At 39.2% G+C, this 19,708-nt stretch overlaps 1 protein-coding gene across 1 annotated transcript in view; it reads left to right on the forward strand.

The window, feature by feature from the left end:
• The window catches only part of RMDN2 (regulator of microtubule dynamics 2), a gene marked incomplete at both ends in the record, with an annotated part of 48,364 nt that extends 29,207 nt beyond the window's left edge, over nucleotides 1–19,157 (forward strand). Inside the window, 4 exons of the mRNA XM_080616628.1 lie at nucleotides 5,461–5,559; nucleotides 8,325–8,378; nucleotides 8,471–8,551; nucleotides 19,104–19,157. Coding sequence (XP_080472754.1) covers nucleotides 5,461–5,559; nucleotides 8,325–8,378; nucleotides 8,471–8,551; nucleotides 19,104–19,157 — 288 coding nt within the window. The remainder of the gene's footprint in view (nucleotides 1–5,460; nucleotides 5,560–8,324; nucleotides 8,379–8,470; nucleotides 8,552–19,103) is intronic.
• Between the last annotated feature and the right edge of the window lie 551 nt (nucleotides 19,158–19,708).

Genomic DNA, 19,708 nt, shown 5'->3' on the forward strand with positions numbered 1-19,708 from the left:
TTCATGCAATTTAAAATAAGTGCAGTATTTAGAGCCTTTCCAGTTTCAGCTTTGTTGAGGGCAAGTAAAAACTACTTTGTTCATCAGAGCAGCAAGAAATATTTATTGGAAGTGAATTGATGTGTGGTTGTTGGTATATAGGAATCAGTTTTCTTTCCTTAGAGTTTTGAGTGCAATTATCTAATAATCCTTTACGATTGTGTGTTTGTGGGCTTTTTTAGTGTTTTAATGCTTAGAATACTTTTAAAATGGAGTATGTGTCTAGTTAAGGCTTATGGCTACTTGCTGTTACAGGACTGGCACAGAACAGTGAGTGTGTGTTTCTGGATCTGGATCAGAGCCACTGGTAAAGGCTAGTGGGATGTTAAAAGTTAGATTTCTTGGGATTTTCTTTTTGATGGATACATGCCGTGTGTTGAATGCATCACTGGTTTATCCAGTATCTGTACATCAGGAAACAAATTGACTCAGTTCCTTTGTCTGTATGCTCTGTAAGTCTGCTCCCCTTACTGGAAAGTGAAAAGCCCAGGGAATTCAAGTTGTATAAATGCCTAAATGCCTGTGCAGACTGTCCTGGTTCCTTAGCTGGCAAGAAAGAGAATATTTGTGTTGGAAGCTAGTGTTTGAAAACTGCTGTCCAGTTACTTAATCTGTTCCAGAAGTCAAAACATTGTATAATCATTTAATATAAGTAAATGCCATTAGTATTTTACTGAAGCTGGATCAATGGGATGATTTTCCTGTATGAAAGACAACTGTGTGATCTGTCTTCAGTGACCTATTAGGAGGGAAACATCGGAGGAAATAATTCTTTAGGATTGTAAGTCAGTGAATTGGCTGAATTTTCAATCCAGCTGAAATCTGGGATTTTAAAAGAGTTGTCAATGGGCAGGGTTTGCATCTCATCAAAAGATGAGGAGACAGAAAAACAGACTCCAACTAGTGTTTTGGTTCATATGTGATTTTTGCTGATCCTAGGCTAAGGAAGTGAAAGGGATTTTAGGAAATCCCTTTTCCCAGTACTTAGGGGAGAACAATAGAACAACAGAAAATCTGTGTTGGTCTTCAGAGGAACAAGAGGCCTGATAGGAGCTTGCTGGGTATGAACTTTATGGTCAGTTGCAGGCTAACTCTGCGGGTGGCTTTCTTCCATCTTTGGTACTAGTAGAGATTTGAGTAGAATAAATGGATGAGAGCTTGCTGTTTGACAGATGTATATGAGAAACTTTGAGACAAGCGTCTGCGTTAGCTTTGAGATACTGAAGAGTGGCCTCCTTTCCTTGGCAGAGGCCAGGCTGTAATGACCACTCCCTCCCCTCCAGCCCTAGGGAAGTTCAGGACTTGATTGAAGGTCCCTCATGCTGTTGTTTCCTGCTCTTGAGAGTGGGACCAGCTCTCCTCATGGCAGCTGGGGAGCGATGTTCCTCCTGTGACCCAATAAATTATAACCTGATATTCTATGGAAACACATTGTTCCTTGCAGTGCTTTTGTGAATTTTCCAGCTGCTGGGAAGACTGACGTCAGGACTTGGGAGACCTAAAAAACCAAAACTCACTTTAGGTTTGGAAATCATCTCTAGGGCAAGGACAATCTTCATTCTTTAATTTTGTTGTTGTTGTAGCTATTACTTGCTGGAGAAGCTGCTTTTATTATTTTCTGCTGTCCTATACCATTCTTGAAACTTGCATTAAGTGAAATTATGGTTCTGCTGAAGCTGATGAGAGTTACAGTCTCCTGGTTCTTGATTTTGTATGGTGCTCCAGATATGCTTTGCACTATTTGGAATAACCTTAGAATCCTAGAATCATAGACTAGTTAGGGTTGGAAAGGACCTTAAGATCATCTAGTTCCAACCCCCCTGCCATGAGCAGGGACATCTCACACTAAACCATGTCACGCAAGGCTTTGTCCAACCCGGCCTTGAACACTGCCAGGGATGGAGCAGTCACAATTTACTTGGGCAACGTATTCCAGTGCCTCACCACCTTTACAGTAAAGAACTTCCTCCTTAATATCCAATCTAAACTTCCCCTGTTTAAGTTTTAACCCGTGTCCTATCACTACAGTCCCTAGTGAGGAGTCCCTCCCCAGCATCCTTATAGGCCCCCTTCAGATGCTGGAAGGCTGCTATGAGGTCTCCATGCAGCCTTCTCTTCTCCAGGCTAACTTCAACCTTGACTGCAGAAGTCAAATTTGCAGTACTCTAGAGCATGTTACACCAAGGTTTCTGTTGCCTGTGCTTGCTTACACCCAGAGAATGTTTAATAAAGTTAGTTGGTATAGTAGAAATGATGTTTCCATTTCACTGGATGTGGCGTAAGATACTCTAATAAAGTTATTACAAATTACAGACTCTTGTGCTTGTGTGTGTTTAGGCAAAGGGTGTAATTTCCTGTTCATTACTGTTGCTCCAGGACACAATTTTGTGTCTTGCATAAAACAGGTCTTTTCCATTTGTCCCACCTCAGTCATAGGAGGGGGCAGACTGACTCAGGTGGGGTGTTGTTCAGCTGTTGTGATAGGATTCACCTCATCTCTCTTCAGCTATCCACAAGGTATAATTGTCTGTGCTCCTTCTGTAGTTGAAGAGGAGAAAGAGACGAGTGTTCATCCCAGACTAGTGTACATAAAGGGAGATTGCCTTTCACTGTATTGACCATGCAGGGAACCTGGACAACTCACATAAGCAAGGCACTTCATTTATGGATGTCTGGAGTTAGCTGCAGCGAATTCAAGCCAGTGGCATGTAAGGCTGACTGCTGAAAACATTCAGGAACTCAGACTATCTGTGTAATAGTCACAATGTATAATGCTGCAGCCAGCGCAGCTTACAGAAAACTCACTATTGTGCATAGATGCATTTCACTTTTAAACATGAAAGTTTATAAACGTTTTAGATTGGTGGGATTTGTAGTATAAAAATGGCCAAGTGCATATATGTTTGCACTTTTAAAAGTTTGAATAATGCAAAGCAGCACCTAAGCCAGACAAAATAATGACAAACCTCAGTAAATCTGTTCTGATTAAATCTTGTAAGAAAAGAAAACAACTGCCAGAAAGAACTTGTGTTTTCAATAGGTAATTGTAACTCCACATGGAAAAACTGCAATTTTGTTTCCTCACTATTGCATAACAGCAGACACATGTGTGGTAATTGTATCTGTGCAGTGTATGTGCATATACATTCCCTTTTATTTTTTCCCCTCTTCGTCTGTAAGCTGCCTCTGTCTTGATGTGATGAACCTAGAAATATGGAAATTCCTCTTCCAAAAGAATCCTGCAGTAGTAGATTGGCATGAAGAAAACAATACTTTTGCAAAAATCCTTTTTAATTTCTTGTGGAATATGCCTCAGAAACTATAGAACAGCTGGGGAAATTAAGTGTGTGAGGGAATTAAATACATACCTACAATTTGAAGTTTTAACTAGCATGCTTTCTGTGCAGCGTTCTGTGCTGCAGTTTTTAACACAGTATGAAAGCACTGCAGTGCAGAGAGGGGAAACATCTTGTTGCTTCAATGAATAAGAACTGTGGGATTGTTGGAAAGCATTTGTAAACCACACTTTATTCCCTTAGAAGAGAATTCAACAGTGGGATATGTGAGAGAGAGAGAGAGAGAAGCATCCTTAATATTGTTTCTCTCTGACATACAATTTTTAGTGGTTTTGTGGGAAAGACTTACTGTTGGCATTTGACAAATAAGGCATTGGACTCTGCTGAACAACCAGCAAGACTTGACTGGGATCCCTTCTGTCTCCAAGCAATATTGGTCTTATGTAGCTAGAGTCATTTGGGGCAGATGGAAAAACAGTCCTACGCCTTTTCCTGTTGCATGCTGGCCTGTATTTGTACTCATTGCAATGGTATTTTGGGGGCAGTTTGCAACAAGAAATGCATAGAGCTTAGTGTCTCTTTAGAAGATAAGTATTCTGGTTGATAGGTGTGGGTAGTTATGTGTGGATGGATTCTTGTATTTTACCATAATTAACTGACATCTACTGAGTTGCTGCATTTAGCTGGAGAGGGTGGGAGGAGCAGCAGCAGCCCTGACAAGATTGGGAAGCCAGGGAATGAGGCGGATGTAAACTAAAGCTATCCAAAGCCACTTTAATTTTTACAGCAGTAGGACAGATTTGAGTTCAAGGCTCAACTCTGTTATTTGAATTGCAGTTTCCTCTGAAAAAGAGCTGTCTCTGTGACTCATATTTCACCTCCAGCTCTCTGATGAGAGGCTCTCTTTCTTTGCATGTGTGTATCCCTTCTGTGCGTTGCCTCTGCATAGACCAGGCCAGAAATTGCTATGGAACCTTGTTTTTTTATCATTTTTAAAATCGGCCCCACACTGTGACACAAGCCGTCAGTGCTGTGGTTCAAATACTGATGTGAAGGAATAAAGTCCTGACTTTCCTTTACAGAGGTAGTAAAGTGTCTGAAGCGGGTGGCTTCACTTCTCCATTTAAACAGGCTCCACAGTATCACAGTATCACAGTATGTTAGAGATTGGAAGGGACCTCAAAAGATCATCTAGTCCAATCCCCCTGCCAGAGCAGGAACACCTAGATAAGGTTACATAGGAATGTGTCCAGGCGGGTTTTGAATGTCTCCAGAGAAGGAGACTCCACAACCTCCCTGGGCAGCCTGTTCCAGTGTTCTGTCACCCTCACTGAGAAGAAGTTTCATACTGCATTTCTTAGCAGCTCCATCCTTCATTAGGGATTTGAGGTGTGTTTCACCAGGTTTGGTGAGGGAGCCAAATTCCTTACGGCAGTAACCAGAGCAGTTTCTGTTGATTGTCAGTACGTGTAAGGGAGGAAGTCACATATATTGTGTGGCAGTATCACAGTTCCCTAAACTTCTTTTACAGCAGCCCATGTTTCTGAAATGAGGTCTTTGGCAAGTGTTATTTGTCAGATTTGAAGAGGAAAATATGAAGCTTATTTCTTAACAGTGGTTGTCACTAGCTTCTGTGTAATAAATGAACTTGTTTTACAAGCACCAAAAGCACTTACGTTTTGACTGTAGCAATAGCATTTCATAAGTACATGGACTATCGTGCTAAACTGAACGTCTCATGAAAACCTTAGCAGGTTTAAAGCACTATTTCTGGCCTTAGGTTTTAAAAAATTGCAAGGTCTTATGAAATCTAAACTGTACTTTAAGCTTTATGCATTGGAATAATCTCATATTAATGATGCTGATGTTTTGTCATGTATTTCTTAATATGTATATTTTCCTGTTAACAGAATCTAAAAATCTAAAAGACTGTGCTTTGGCAAATGGCCTGTATAAAACATTCCTTTACAGGTTCTTTTGCAAAATAGATTGTATAAGTAGTACAGTGGCACAGGACAATATTTATTCCAAAACTGAGAAGCAAACCTAAAGACTTTTGATATGTATATATGTATCTCAAAAGAATATAGATATAGATATATACATATTATTGTTATTGTTATAGGTAGCTCAGTTGTCTTGGATTGAAAAGAAGGTAGCTGCTGCTCTCTTTGGGACTCCACCAACTTCAACAGTAGAAGAAGCATTGCAGAATTTCCTTAAGGTAAGTCCTAGCCAAGGGTTTTCCTGTGTGACTGTTTACCAGCTGCTGTATGTGACTGTTGTCAAGATGTCTGCTCAACAGATTATGCTCAGTAGTTATAAATCCTGGGCTCTCCTAAATACCACAGAGCTCTGTACTAGTAAAGTATTTTTTTATTTTCTGTTTTAAAATTAGTTTGCAGATGAGTGGCTAGCACTCTTCTTCTCTTTCTTTAGTTTTAAGGAATTCTTCAATGACTTGCCATGATTAATATTTATTGCACTTAATGTGAGATGAATGTAGCTGAGTTCTTACGCTGTTGAAACAAATTGTCTCAATAACCAATGATTTGCCCATTTCTATAGGAGGGTTAACATAAGCAAGGAAAACTTTGACATTGTGACACTCTTCTTTTTCTGAACTGAAGCTCTTTCCATTGAATTTCAGTAGAAGCCTTTCTTATTTGGGGAGGTGAAATTACTTTTATAGTGAAATAGAAAACTCTTGTCATATAGGTCCGTGTTCGTGGCCATTCTACTTCAACGCACAGTTATGAGAAAACACCACATGAATAAAATAAATCTGTCTTTTAGTGTTTTTTATATGAATAATCTCTAAAGCGGCATTGCTTTGGTCAAAGGATTATGGCTACTTCAAGTTTCACTGATAGAATTTTTCCTCTCTCAGAAGTTGTTTGTTGATTAAAGATGCTTCTTGGTTAGTAGATAATTAAGATTCTCATCATACAAGTTTCTACATAGAACTAGAGAATAGATCTAGAATAGAACTAGAGAATAGAGAATCATAGAATAGTTAGGGTTGGAAAGGACCTTAAGATCATCTAGTTCCAACCCCCCTGCCATGGGCAGGGACACCTCACACTAAACCATGTCACGCAAGGCTGTGTCCAACCCGGCTTTGAACACTGCCAGGGATGGAGCAGTCACAACTTCCTTGGACAACCCATTCCAGTGCCTCGCCACCCTCTCAGTAAAGAATTTCTTCCTTAGATCCAATCTAAACTTCACCTGTTTAAGTTTGAACCCATTACCCCTTGTCCTGTCACTACAGTTCCTAATGAATAGTCTCTCCCCAGCATTCCTGTAGGCCCCCTTCAGATACTGGAAGGCTGCTATGAGGTCTCCACGCAGCCTTCTCTTCTCCAGGCTGAACAGCCCCAACTTTCTCAGCCTGTCTTCATATGGGAGGTGCTCCAGTCCCCTGATCATCCTCGTGGCCCTCCTCTGGACTTGTTCCAACAGTTCCATGTCCTTTTTATGTTGAGGACACCAGAACTGCACACAATACTCCAAGTGAGGTCTCCCAAGAGCAGAGTAGAGGAGCAGGATCACCTCCTTCGACCTGCTGGTCACGCTCCTTTTGATGCAGCCCAGGATACGGTTGGCTTTCTGGGCTGCGAGTGCACACTGAAGTCGACTCATGTTCATTTTCTCATCGACCAACACCCCCAAGTCCTTCTCTGCAGGGCTGCTCTGAATCTCTTCTCTGCCCAACCTGTAGCTGTGCCTGGGATTGCTCCAACCCAGGTGTAGGACCTTGCACTTGGCATGGTTAACTTCAACAGGTTGGCATCAGCCCACCTCACAAGCGTGTCAAGGTCCCTCTGGATAGCATCCCTTCCCTCCAGGGTATCAACCAAACCGCACAGCTTGGTGTCATCGGCAAACTTGCTGAGGGTGCACTCAATCCCACTGTCCATGTCACCAACAAAGATGTTGAACAAGACCGGTCCCAACACCAATCCCTGAGGGAACCACTCATTACTGGTCTCCAGCTGGACATTGAGCCATTGACCACAACTCTTTGTGTGTGGCCATCCAGCCAGTTCTTTATCCACCGAGTGATCCACCCATCAAATTGATGTCTCTCCAATTTAAAGACAAGGATGTCATGTGGGACAGTGTCAAAGGCTTTGCACAAGTCCAGGTAGATGACGTCAACTGCTCTGCCCCTGTCCATCAGTTCCGTAGCCCTATCCTAGAAGGCCACCAAATTGGTCAGGCAGGATTTCCCCTTAGTGAAGCCATGCTGGCTGTCACCAAGCACCTTGTTGTTTTTCATGTGCCTTAGCATGTCTTCCAGGAGAATCTGCTCCAGGATTTTGCCAGTCACGGAGGTGAGACTGACTGGTCTGTAATTCCCTGGGTCATCCATTTTCCCTTCTTGAAAATGGGGGTTATATTTCCCTTTTTCCAGTCATCTAGAACTTCACCCTTGATGTGTTTTAAAAGGAAGACAATCTTGAAGTTTTTTAACAGTCTGAACTTTTCAGAAGATGGTAATGTACAAAGAAAGGTGAACCTAGAGCTTGAAGATGTGAGTCTTTGAAAGAAAAATAACTATAAAGTTGATGAATGCAGTTCATAACCCATTACACAAAGCATGAATAGTTCGTTGCTTGTTTATTTCTATAGTTGATTGCTATATTTATGTAAGGAAATAAATATTAATCTAGAGAGAGCAGTGTCTTACAACCCACTGTGTAAGTGAATTAATCCAATAGAATGATCTGAGATATTACAAAGCACTTAGGGAGAGTGGAGAACAAAGAGAACAGAAAATTTTTGTGTTCAGTATCAACACTTCATGTGCCTAGTTTAGGGTTTGAGTTTGGAGTTTTCTTGTTTTCCTGGGATTTTTTTTAAGTGCTAAACAGCAGTACACACAGTAGGAATGATTCGGTCTGATGTTTGTGGTATGCAGACCACATAAATCTCATCACACTAGTTTTATGTCTATTTTCTTTCCTGTTTTTTATTATTTAGGTGGAAGAAATGCATCCAGGATATTCCAAATACAATTATGTGTATTTGGCAAAGGTAACCAAGTTCTTTAAAAATTATGATTTGTAGACTCTGGTATTCTTACAGTGGTCTGATTGCAAACAAAACATGGTTTCTTTTTTTCTCAGTGCTATAAAGATCTTGGCCAGAAAAACAATGCACTGAAGTACTGTGATTCTGCACTGTCGATTCTTTCAGTTACTAATGAGGTGAGTACTGAGAGTGATAACTTGTTCTCTTGTGACCGCTGTCTTGTCTTTGGCGCCCATTATTGCACTGTCAGTAATAACATAACATTTCAATTTTTCTTCTAAACACTGAACCTTCCTTTTTCCTCCACTCTCTGTTGGCTCATTTACAGTTGTCTGTATCAACAGCTTTAAAAAAAATCTTCGGGAACTGTCAAGGACTTGTCTGTGTCAGCAGTTGAATTGCACTCTTTGTAATTCGACCCATATCATTAGACTGTCTTAAGCATAAGCAGTTGAGTGTGTCGCTCTGGCTGTACTGAAATTTTGCCCTAGACCTACTTTTTCTCGGTTGAAAGCATTCCAGATTTTGTCGCACAATCTCTGTCTCTGCTCCTAAAGCCTCTAGTTTGTGATTCTTGTCAAGGCCTCCAGGGCAGTGTGTTAGCTGCAGCAGAGGTAGTTAAGATTGCCTTTGTCTTCACCCACAGTGAAGCTAAGGAGGCACAGTTCTTCCAGTTACATTTGCTGGAACATAGTTTATTCTAAGAGATTACTAAATTCCTTTTTAGGCCCTTTAGAGTATTTTTAGTATGTGGACAAAAAATTTCTGCACATATTTGAGAAATTTTAAGTGATTTAAATTCTCAAATATAAACCAAGTAATGGCAATAAGGTTCACTCTGATCTCATGTAGAAGCAAGTTTCATAATTACTGACCTGTGACTGGAAATGGCTTACCGTCCTAGAGCGTGACAAGTTCAAACCTGAGCTTTGTCAGCCTAAGGGGGACCCCCTTTGAGTGCAGCAGATGTGGTAGGGAGAGTGAAAGGTGATTCCAGAGACGAATTGGCCCTATCCAATTTAATTCTTTGAAGTTCAGGGAAAAGACCATTAAATAGCTCTGTAACTTGATTGACAATAAATGCTGTGTGGAGCACTAGCATGTTTATGTCAAGTGTTCCTGCTGGGAATAAAGACCACTGCATGCCTCACCAGCAGCTGCTCCTAGGTGGCCTTTATTTTTGGCCCAAGTTATAGTATGTACCAATCATAAATTAAACAATCATTGCTTAAGTTCAGTGTTTCTTTGAATATGTATTGATACAGATATAAGTAATCTCTTAACTCTAATTTATTCTTTACTTACTGTTGAAATGTACCTTCAGCTTGCCTATTGCAGAACACAGAAAAGACTGCTATACATTATCCTTCATTTAGTACCTTACATCTTTGCATAAAAGGTAGGACTAGTGGTGTCAGGGAAAGAGCATACAACTGAAATTGCCTGTGCTCAGCCTGTTCTGTATGTATGTGCACTGACTGTACTGGTGAATTTTTTATTTTTCCTATAGTCAGTTTACTACAGGCCTGGTAATCTTGCAGTGAGCTCTTAAGCTACCTGGTAAAATTGCAAACAAACATGTTTCACAGAAACTTCTGATGAGCAAAAGACTGCCTGTGTTTAGTAAACTGCAAGTCATTCAACATATTCATAGAGACTCCTTGAAAAAGTGTAGACACAGCTAAGATTTGGTTTCATCTTTGCTAACAGTAGCTGAACAAAATTTTGGTGACGAAGGTAGTTATTGAGGCTTCCCCTATAGTCGATGGAGAGAGAGAGATGGGTCAGGTTCCCCATCCTGCCGCCTTCTGTCCCCTGATAGCAGAGAGAGCTTGGATGTAGAGACAGGTGTAAGATGTGTACCTGAGACACCTGGCTCCTAGACTGTGCAGCTAATGAGATGTGAATCCTGCCCCTAAATTCCAGTGTTACCAGTCTAAACATAATTTTTTATAAACATAATTAATTAATTATAATTAATAATTTTTTATAAATTAATTTTTAATTTTAATAAAATATTAAAATATTTATAAATAATAAATAAATTTTTTAAAAAAATTTTAATAAATATAAAATATTTATAAAATAAAATATAAAATAAAATAAATTAATAATTAATTTTTTATAAACATAAACAATCTAAACAGCTGGAGTTCAGTGTGTCCTAGGCCACCTGGAGGGGCTTAGTCCCTGGTAAAAGGAATCACATTCTTGAAGTGCCATCAGACCTGAGAAAGAAGGAGAACTCTTAGGTGAGAACAGGAATTTGGCAGCAATGTGAAGGGGGAGTGTATGCACCCATTCAAGCAGGGTGATGATGAGAATGATACTGGTTTGTGAACAGAAGAGTGTCAAACAGGCCCCAGGAATCTTTTGTCCGCTTGAAGAGGGCAAGATGATTTGTCTTCTTCTGTTTTGGCTAATTCTATAAATATCATAGATTTGGCTGCTTTGTTTTATTTACTTGTGATGTGTTTCGAGTTAAGTGTAGGGGAAAAAAAAAATGTCCAGGGCAATAGTGTGTAATTCAATTAAAACAAACAAAAAAAAGCAGTCAGTATAAGGTAAAACCAAGTGCAATGGGAAGGAATTACTGCAAAATGGAGATCTGGAATACAAACTGCTGATATGAACTGTTACCTCAAGTCCCATCTGAATTAGAATATTATGTGTTGTTTTAGTTATTGTATTAGAGAAAGACTATTACTGATCGGGGGGGGGAACATGTTGGAACTGAAGTCATTTAGGGCTTGAACTGTACGTAGGAATAACATTTAGTCCAGTTAGTTTAAGGGAGGGAAGAGACTGTAATAAAACTAAAGATATGTTGGGGAGATAGTAATAAACAGATGCTGATAAAGTGTCTGAATTGATTACAGCCCTGTAAAAGATGGTCTGAAAAAGAAAACACAGGTCAGCAGCATTATGAGGATTTCTTTGCCACAGCACAGGATTGCAAGGCTGTCAGCGCCGTGATGTGTTGTCACAGTCATTCAAAAAACATTATTCCCATGTGTAATCACAGTTTCTCATGTCAGTTTTCTATCTTTCTTCAGGCAGGGGAATTTCTGTATTGTTTTTAAATGTTGGCTTCTACTGGGAAACATATATATGTATAAAGGCATAAAATCAGGAGCAGCCTGAGAAACAAAAGTTGCTGGAAAGGTGCCACGTTGAGGAAATGTATACTATTTCATGATACAAATCATCCCACAGTATAAGTATGAAAAATAATAGTAGAAAATGGTTTACTTTTTATTGCTTCTGAGCATCCACAGTTTCCAGTGACTTCAGTGGGAACCAGAGGTGCTTGGCATCAGTAAAATAGCCCATAGCTCATTTTAAACCTCGGGTCAAATTCTCAGCTGGTCTAACTCAGGGCACTTCTTTGACACTTTGTCTAGGATTCATTTCATGTAACATTTCAAGTTAAATGATATGATTTTTGTCTTGAATGTTGTATTGCATCCAATATCCCTTCTGTGCATCTGTTCTACCACTTAGAGAATATGTTTTTAATTCAAGGGGTGGAGGGGCTTCCAAACAGGGGTAATTCTTGTTAAAGAGAAAAAAAGTCAGATGGACAATTTCAACCCTATTATGAACCTGAAAAAAGATACTAAAGAAATCATAAGAGACAAGTTCTGATTGAACGAGTCTTCTAAGTCCTAATACCCAGTTTAAAAATAGTTTGACACATTTTTAACTAATCAGTCTCGCATTTTTTAATTTTAACTAACGTTGCAGTACAATGCACTTTTTATCCTCTCTAAACAAAAAACTCCAATGGTCTTTCCTTGGCCATAAATACTGTCATACTGTGGAGTGGTACTTCACTGTTGGAGGTGTACAGGGCATTAAGTTATTCTGCTTTTCTCTGGTTGCTGTCCAGGTGAATATCCTCAGGGTCCTGGGAAACACTCACCCCTTCAGTAAAACAGATCCCAATGTTCAGGGCTGCTGTGAGCTATTGTGAAGTTCTTAACAGCTGCTCTGTTTATCTAGTAGATGTTGCATTACCCTTACTGAGACTCGTTACTTTGTAGTGCGCTCAAAGCCTTGCTGAGTGTGACTACATGAAGAGCTGTCGAAACCAGATGTGGTGGACTACTGAGATGGAAAAAAATGGCTTTTTAAAATTCGAAAACATGAACATTTGTCTTGCATATATAAAGGCAAAATGCGGGGGGTATGCTTGATTAAACACATAGAGCTTTGCATGAAAGGGGAATAAGACACTAATTTCTTTTTTTTAACAAAGATTGTTGGGTATTTTCAAGGCTGGAACTTGTAGAAAATGAAGATCTGAATGTAGGATTATAAAGTATAATAGCAAAGAAATGGTTTTTTATTTGCTCATCTGGAGATGAGCATTGGCATGGGAGTGAACTCTGTGCTTGTAGGACCAGTAAGCTCACCATAAAGGGATTTAACAGAGTAACAGAGAAAGTGATAAAAATGTCAAGGTTCTGGTCTCTGTGACATTTTTTGAAAATGAATCTAAAAAGCAGCAGTTACATTACAAAAACTGTAGTCTTGGAAAAGCCGAAGACAGCGAAGCAGGAGGAATGCAAAGCAAATCTATTTGCACCAATTGCTGCTGAAAGTCTAACTTAAATTACAGATAAAAATTTCCTCGAAGCTGAGTATGTATTTTACGAAATTATTGGTGATTAAAAAAAACCAATAATAATTTCAAAGCCAATCCCTCCTTCCCTGCAATTACAAATTAAGGCAATTCAGAGTTGAAATTAACAAGTGGGTGAGATTTAGGTATTACAGAAATTGACCACTATGGTATTCACTTCTTACAGGTGATAGAATGGCAGGAAGCAGAGACTTGTTAAAGACTCTGCCTTCAGCCTCAGTGACATTTGAAACTCTAGGAAAGCCCACATGGAGAGGGAGGTAAATATAATAATGGGCAGGAACAATGGCTGAATGTTTGTACAAGAATGCAGCTGCTGAGGAGAGATCATGCCTGTAAGATTTTCTTACTTTTTTTTTTTTACATCACCACAATTGATCTCCTCCGTCATTAATTTCCATTTCTCATATTGTCCATAAGGAAATGAGTGGGGATACAGAGGGATGGAAGAGAAGGCAGAGTATAAACTTCAGGACCCATCAGTTGTTCTTATTACAACAGACCATTTGTATACCTGTATATTTTCCACAGCAGATTTTTCAAGAAATCCCTGCTTCGGCTACCGTAGATTAGTTGTATGTAGCAGACCTTGCTGTGGTATTTCCAACAGATCTCATTTGAAACTGCTGTGGTAATCTGTCCTTCTAAATAAGATTTGAAGGAGAAAAATGTAATGTACTTTTGCTTTTAAAGTGAAGGGCACAAATTATGACTTGTTTACGAAAAAAAATACTCATTGAAACTATGTGAATAGTTAGAGTTAACCTCAAAAGTGGTTTTGTTTTCTCATCAAAAGGAACATTTTACTTTCTCAATATCATCAGCTCAGTGTGTTTTCAGAGTATATTTATTCCTTTAGATTTCATGCACATTTGTTCTCCAAATGCTAAGGAAAAGTCGGTGGTGCTTCAGTTACAGAATAATGAAGTATTCAGATTTGTGTTCATTTTTAATTCCAAGCTGTTGTTCTCCTGCTAATAATGTTTGTGGAGTTGAACAAGAATTTCATAATAGCTACCACCAACCTAAAATGAAAGTATCTTTTGAATATATTTTAAAAAATTATTCCTTAATCAGTGATTGTTTTTACACTGAATCTGTGTGCTTCAAGCTCAGGCACTGGGTCTTTTAAAAACTCATTATAAAGAGATCAGGTTTCAAACTTTCAAATGCTGATAAAAATAAGACATTTGTAAAAGAGCTGCTGAAAGAATTTAAGACCTCCTGTATTTTACATTATTTTGCACTTCAGAGGATACAGTCTGTTTTTCTCTTGGTGATCAGACTGATTTGCCATCTGCATGTTTTTGAAGTTCTTGCCAAATGTTTGTTTGAGTTGTCTGCTTATTCGTTCTCCCGCTCCAAAAATAATTCCAAAAAATGATTTTTTTTTCATACTGTAATAGTTTCATAGATAAGGATAAAGTCTATCCTTCTAAATACTGAGTTTATTATATTTATGATTTAATCCACTAGGATCACAAAGTCTTGTTTCAACATCCTAGCAAAGGTAACACAGTTTTTACATACACATCTTAGTACAGCAAGACCAATCAACAGGCGATTCCTCAAAGCATGGAGTGTATCTTCTATGCTGGTGTGCTGGCAATGCAGGCGCAGAGTGGGAAAAGTATTCACAGAGGTGGGGGTGCACTGCATCATGAGGAGGTTCATAACTGGTTTCCTATTTATGCAGAGTGGCCAGAGGAAGTCAGGCTTCCAGGAGTTTGAAATATGTTGTCTCAGAGTCAATATACAGGGTGAAGGAAAGCTTCAACAGGCATCTTTCCGAAGGGGCTGTAACTGGGCTGATTGTATTCAAGCTGCTTCAGTGATGACTGCACAGAAAGTGCTGTAGGTCCCAGCGTGGTGGGGTCGGCAGCTGGACAGAAAGAGGGAAATGTCTTAGACACCAAAAGCTCCACATTGTGTACAATAGGAAAAGGAAACCAGATTACTCAAGAAACTTAGTCTTTTAAGTTGAAAAGAACTAGGTGGATAAAAATTTTACATGACAATTAATTAATCTAAATTAAATTCTGCCATTCTGTAATTTTTCAACAGTCCTCAAACTTTAGTCACAGTCTTCTGGTGCAAAATGGTGTTTTTCTTTCTACTTGAAGGATAATCAGAAAATGTGAAATTACTATCAGTTATGCATTTTAAAGCTGTGCTTGCCTTCATCCTAAAAGCTTTGAGAAGTCACAGTTCATCCTCAGAGGAAGAGACTAAAAGTAATGAAAGAACATGAAATGCTCTAACGTGTCACATACAGCTGTCATATAGGAGGTTGCATTGGTTTATTGAGATATCTAAAGGAAAAAATAGTATTCTGCAATTATATGCAGTTTAATGCCTACTACAGTCCCACCATCTGTGGTAGTCTGTCATGAAGCTGCGAAGGGAGAGCATATAACTGTGTATGATTTAAATTGTGCACGAGAGCTATTACTCTTTAATTAACAATCACTGTGCATGTTTTGGAGTCTCTTCTGTTGCAGTCCAGGATTTCTCCTGGAGCTGCGACAGAATGATACAGCTGTACACGAAAGCAGGAGTGGCTCTCAGTACTTCATTGCTGTTACCACTTATCAGAGTACAGCTTTGGACAACCCTGGCAGCCCAGCTCATTTAACACACCATGCAGCCCCGCTGACTTCAGTGAAACCCTATGGGCTGCATGTCAGCTTGGGATCTGGCAGCAGTTGCACACAATTATGTTTTAGTTGGCCAGTGTAACCATTTTGGTTGTGGTCATGGGGGTGTATCATTTTGTGTTGACAGTTGGGACTTTGTCAATGAGTGCACATATGTGCAGTGCCTGGGTTGAGTGTGTTTAGTGCATAAGGAAATAATTAGCAGAGATGGAAGGTAAAATCATTATCTTTCTGTCTCTGCTTTAATTGCCATTTAATTTTTACATGCACATTTATATGTGTATGTCTGTGTATACATTTATCAGTAAATTTTTCAGCAGAAATTGACTGTCAAAATGGGGAATACCTTCAGTTAAAGCCAACATTCCGTGTTTCCCACCAGCTCTCTCTTCCCTCTGGATCTTGCTCTCAAGTCCCTCTCTTCCCTTCTTCGGTCCCTGGCCTCCCAGGTCTTTTTTTCCTGTGCATATTCCCTGTGGATGATGAAATATAAAAGAAAAGCAACTAAATAGAAAAAAAGGAAAATATAGTCACTGACCCTGTAATTTGGATACCTTTTGTGTAGCAGTTTGCAGCACATTTTGAACTCCTATTCAACTCTGAAAATGATATGAGAAGCGTTCAATAAATGTAAGGCTTGACAGTAGAAAGTCAAGTTTGGAAAATGACTGTGTATTCAGCCAGTGCTGAGCTAAGCCTCAGGGTGAACAAATGAGTCTGACAAATATATTTCATTCCTCCTGTGACTTGCACCTCTTCCTCTCCTTGCCATGCTCTAAAGGGAGATCAAAGCCTGCCCATCTTAAAAAAAAATAACACCACAAAAACCAAAAAACCCCCCACAAACAGAACACCCTCCTCCCCCAGAAAACCACAGGTCCAAAAATCAGTGAAGAAGAGAGCTGGCCAAGTAAAGGATTTATGGCTTTGTCTTCCCATTAACAGTCAAACTTCAGTCATTAATGAAGTTTTCATTCTTAAAACTAGAGACTGGTACACTGAACAAATTTGTGGCTTCTCTCTCCTTTTAGCATGACATAACTCTTGGTCTGGAAGAACTGTATCCAAAGGTGACATAATAGTTCACTGACCATTCTCAGTTTTGTTTTTAATGCCATTACTGATTTTTTTTTTCAGTGCTTTTGACATCTGGGTTCTTACTGACTGGAAGCTGCTAGTTCAATTAACGCAGCCCGTTAAGTAGTTTGCAGCAATAATTCTTCTTGCTTATACTGATACAGTCTTGTTTGGAACTAGCAACTCTGGCGTCCAGAGGTAGGACGCTTTGCACGTTTGCAGTTTCTTCTCCAACTAGGTCTTAGAACACTCATGGGTTTGTTTCATTCTTTTTCCTAAGCCCAGTGGAAGATTCAGGGAGGATTGCCCAATATTTTTGGGACCCTTGCAACTTGTTAAAGCTCATTGCCCAATATAATCCTTTGCTTCTAAGGAGAGAGACAATTAACAAAATCGTTTGGAGATATATTTTTTAAATGCTGTATCTTCAAAGTGTGTATCTTTCAAAATGCTAAACACCATTGAGAGATGAGAAAATAATTGTTGGCTTAGAAAAGTGTGAAGAGTAGGATCAGATACACTGTAACCTTGGTTCAGTATATTTTCTTAATGGCAAGGGACAATACCTGTCTCATTACTGTTTTGCGTACTGGACTTAGAATAGTTTTCACAAGTTGACCACAGTCAGTACAGAAGAGAATGTATTTTTCCTGAATTAATCAGTGTATTGATACAAATTTTGAATTTCCCAGTGCTTGTTGAAAGCCACAACCTGGTGCTCCAGGCAGCCTGTGGTGATGTGGAGCTTAAGGGGTGCCGAATTCAGTGTGATATTTCCTTCTGTTAGAGTATTTTGGCAAGAGCTTACTGGCTTTGCAGTGTGTGCCTTTTAAGGCCTCTGATAAATGATTAGGCAGATAGTTTAGCCTGTTGTTGCCAGTGGGAGTAAGGCAGCAACTCCAAGAGAAGTGTCCAGCTAATGTATTAACGCCTTAATCCAGACCAATAATATAATATAGTTTGACATGTCTGGCATATGGTTTCTATCATCTCAATATTCTTCTCTATTCCTCCATGACATTATAGACAACTAACCAAAATAAAGAGAAGCAGGAATTTCTTCACCCATAAAATGTATTTTAAGATGTCCTGTATTTTGTTCCAGCTCTTTGGTTGATTGGATGATGAAGTGATTCTGAAATTCAGTGATTACTTCACTGTCTGTCTACAGTATTTTCTTTCAGAATTGCCTCTGGTGTTATCTGGGAAATAAATACTCGTCTCTGTCATTAGAAATACTTGCACAAAATTTGTGACATCCAAGTGCTTTTCACTTGCACTGCTAAGTACACATGAGTGCATGTTACTGGGTGTTTGGACCCTTACCAGCCTGCAGGTATGAGGTGCTGACTTTTTAGAAATGTGGTTTTAAACTGAGGTGGATTTTGCAAATAGAGGTTTTGCAGTGGCAAGTAAAGCAAATGGATTATATGCAGGAGGCCTTTAAAAAAAATCAGTAGAATAATGGAGTTTTTGTACTGTGGTTGCATGTTCATATGCATGTACCTCTTTTCAAATGGATTATACATGGAATAACTAAAACATATGTCACTGGTTACCTGTAACTAAGAGTCTGTGATCTGGGTTTGGTTTACAGAAAGCCCTGTGCAAACTTGTGCACTTAAGCGTCAACCTGAAAAGAGCCTTTCCCTTCTGTCCTAGGAGGTATAATACAGTGTTGGCTCTGAGCACAGCAGATTACTTGCCTCTTGCTCCACCACTAGAGGACCTAGTGCTCTAGTCCTAGAGAGTAGTCTAGACCTCTGCTATGAGCCCAGTAGCGTAGGCAGAGCTCAGTAACACCAGTATGGAAGATACTGAAGGTGTAGGCAATCCATGCTGGTTATTACAGGTAGGTATGGCTGTATGCACCAAAACCACAATCTGACTGATGTCATTAATTACATTTCCCAATATTTTCTTGTCAATTGCATAATAAATCATTAGCAAACATCAGAGAAATATCTTTAGTAAACCTGCACACAGTTGGATTGCAGGATTGTGTGAAGTGTAAGGCAAGGCAGTACTTCCTGCAGAGTACACCGGTAAAAGTTATGGCCTAAGCTAAAAGGCTTGCTGGTCTGCTGAGAAGGCTATTTGTGGCTAACATTTTAAGTGCTTTAACAGAGCTGTAAAGGGAGGGCTGCCATCTGGCTCTTGTTTTCACTTCAAACTTTACTTTTGTGTTCACTTAGAAATTAACTTACTATGCAGTCTTTACATTCTGTGACAGTTGCAGTTGTGTGTTACGTCTGTTGTTAGCAAAGAAATGTGGATAGGTGCATATTACACAAATGAAGGGATTTATCCCATCTAAGTTCATGCATGATTGTCTGTTTCTTTCAGGATAAAGAGGCCCAGAAAGACTTAGAGGCTTTACTTCTCACACTGAGGCTGTGACACTACGCGCTTTTTAACTCTTCATGCTGTGATAAAATTGCAAAACTAAAATGAGAATCTGTAGTGACTGGGAACTGCGGGTAAATTCCAGCTAAGTGAATGGGAAAACTCATTGATTTTGGTTGGCTTGGATCATGGCATTTAAGCATCTGGTGATTACGATATGAAAATGATGGATTCATTTTTTACTATTTATAATCTCATACTGAAGTTTAATTTTAGATTGCTGACACTGTGAGTCTGATTCTCTGAACATAAAGTCCACTGCTGGCAATGGACATACTGGAGGTTAGAAAGCAAAATGCATAGATCTCACTCTTTGTAAGATTAATTGACTAGTATGTGATGCCAGCATAGAACTGTCTGTAGCAAAAACAAACAAATGTTTCTATAGTAAATTATATTTGTATCAACTAATTTACGTAGATGTGTACAGAAGAAAATCACAAATGCCTATGTTTACACATTTTTCTCTACTATTATAAAATTAGAATCTTGTTGAAGTTAAAGCTGTTGCCTCCACAAAGCTCTTTTTACTTTAAACCTACTGT

This window comes from Psittacula echo (genome assembly GCF_963264785.1).
Source record: "Psittacula echo genome assembly, chromosome: 4".
Lineage (NCBI taxonomy): Eukaryota > Metazoa > Chordata > Aves > Psittaciformes > Psittacidae > Psittacula > Psittacula echo.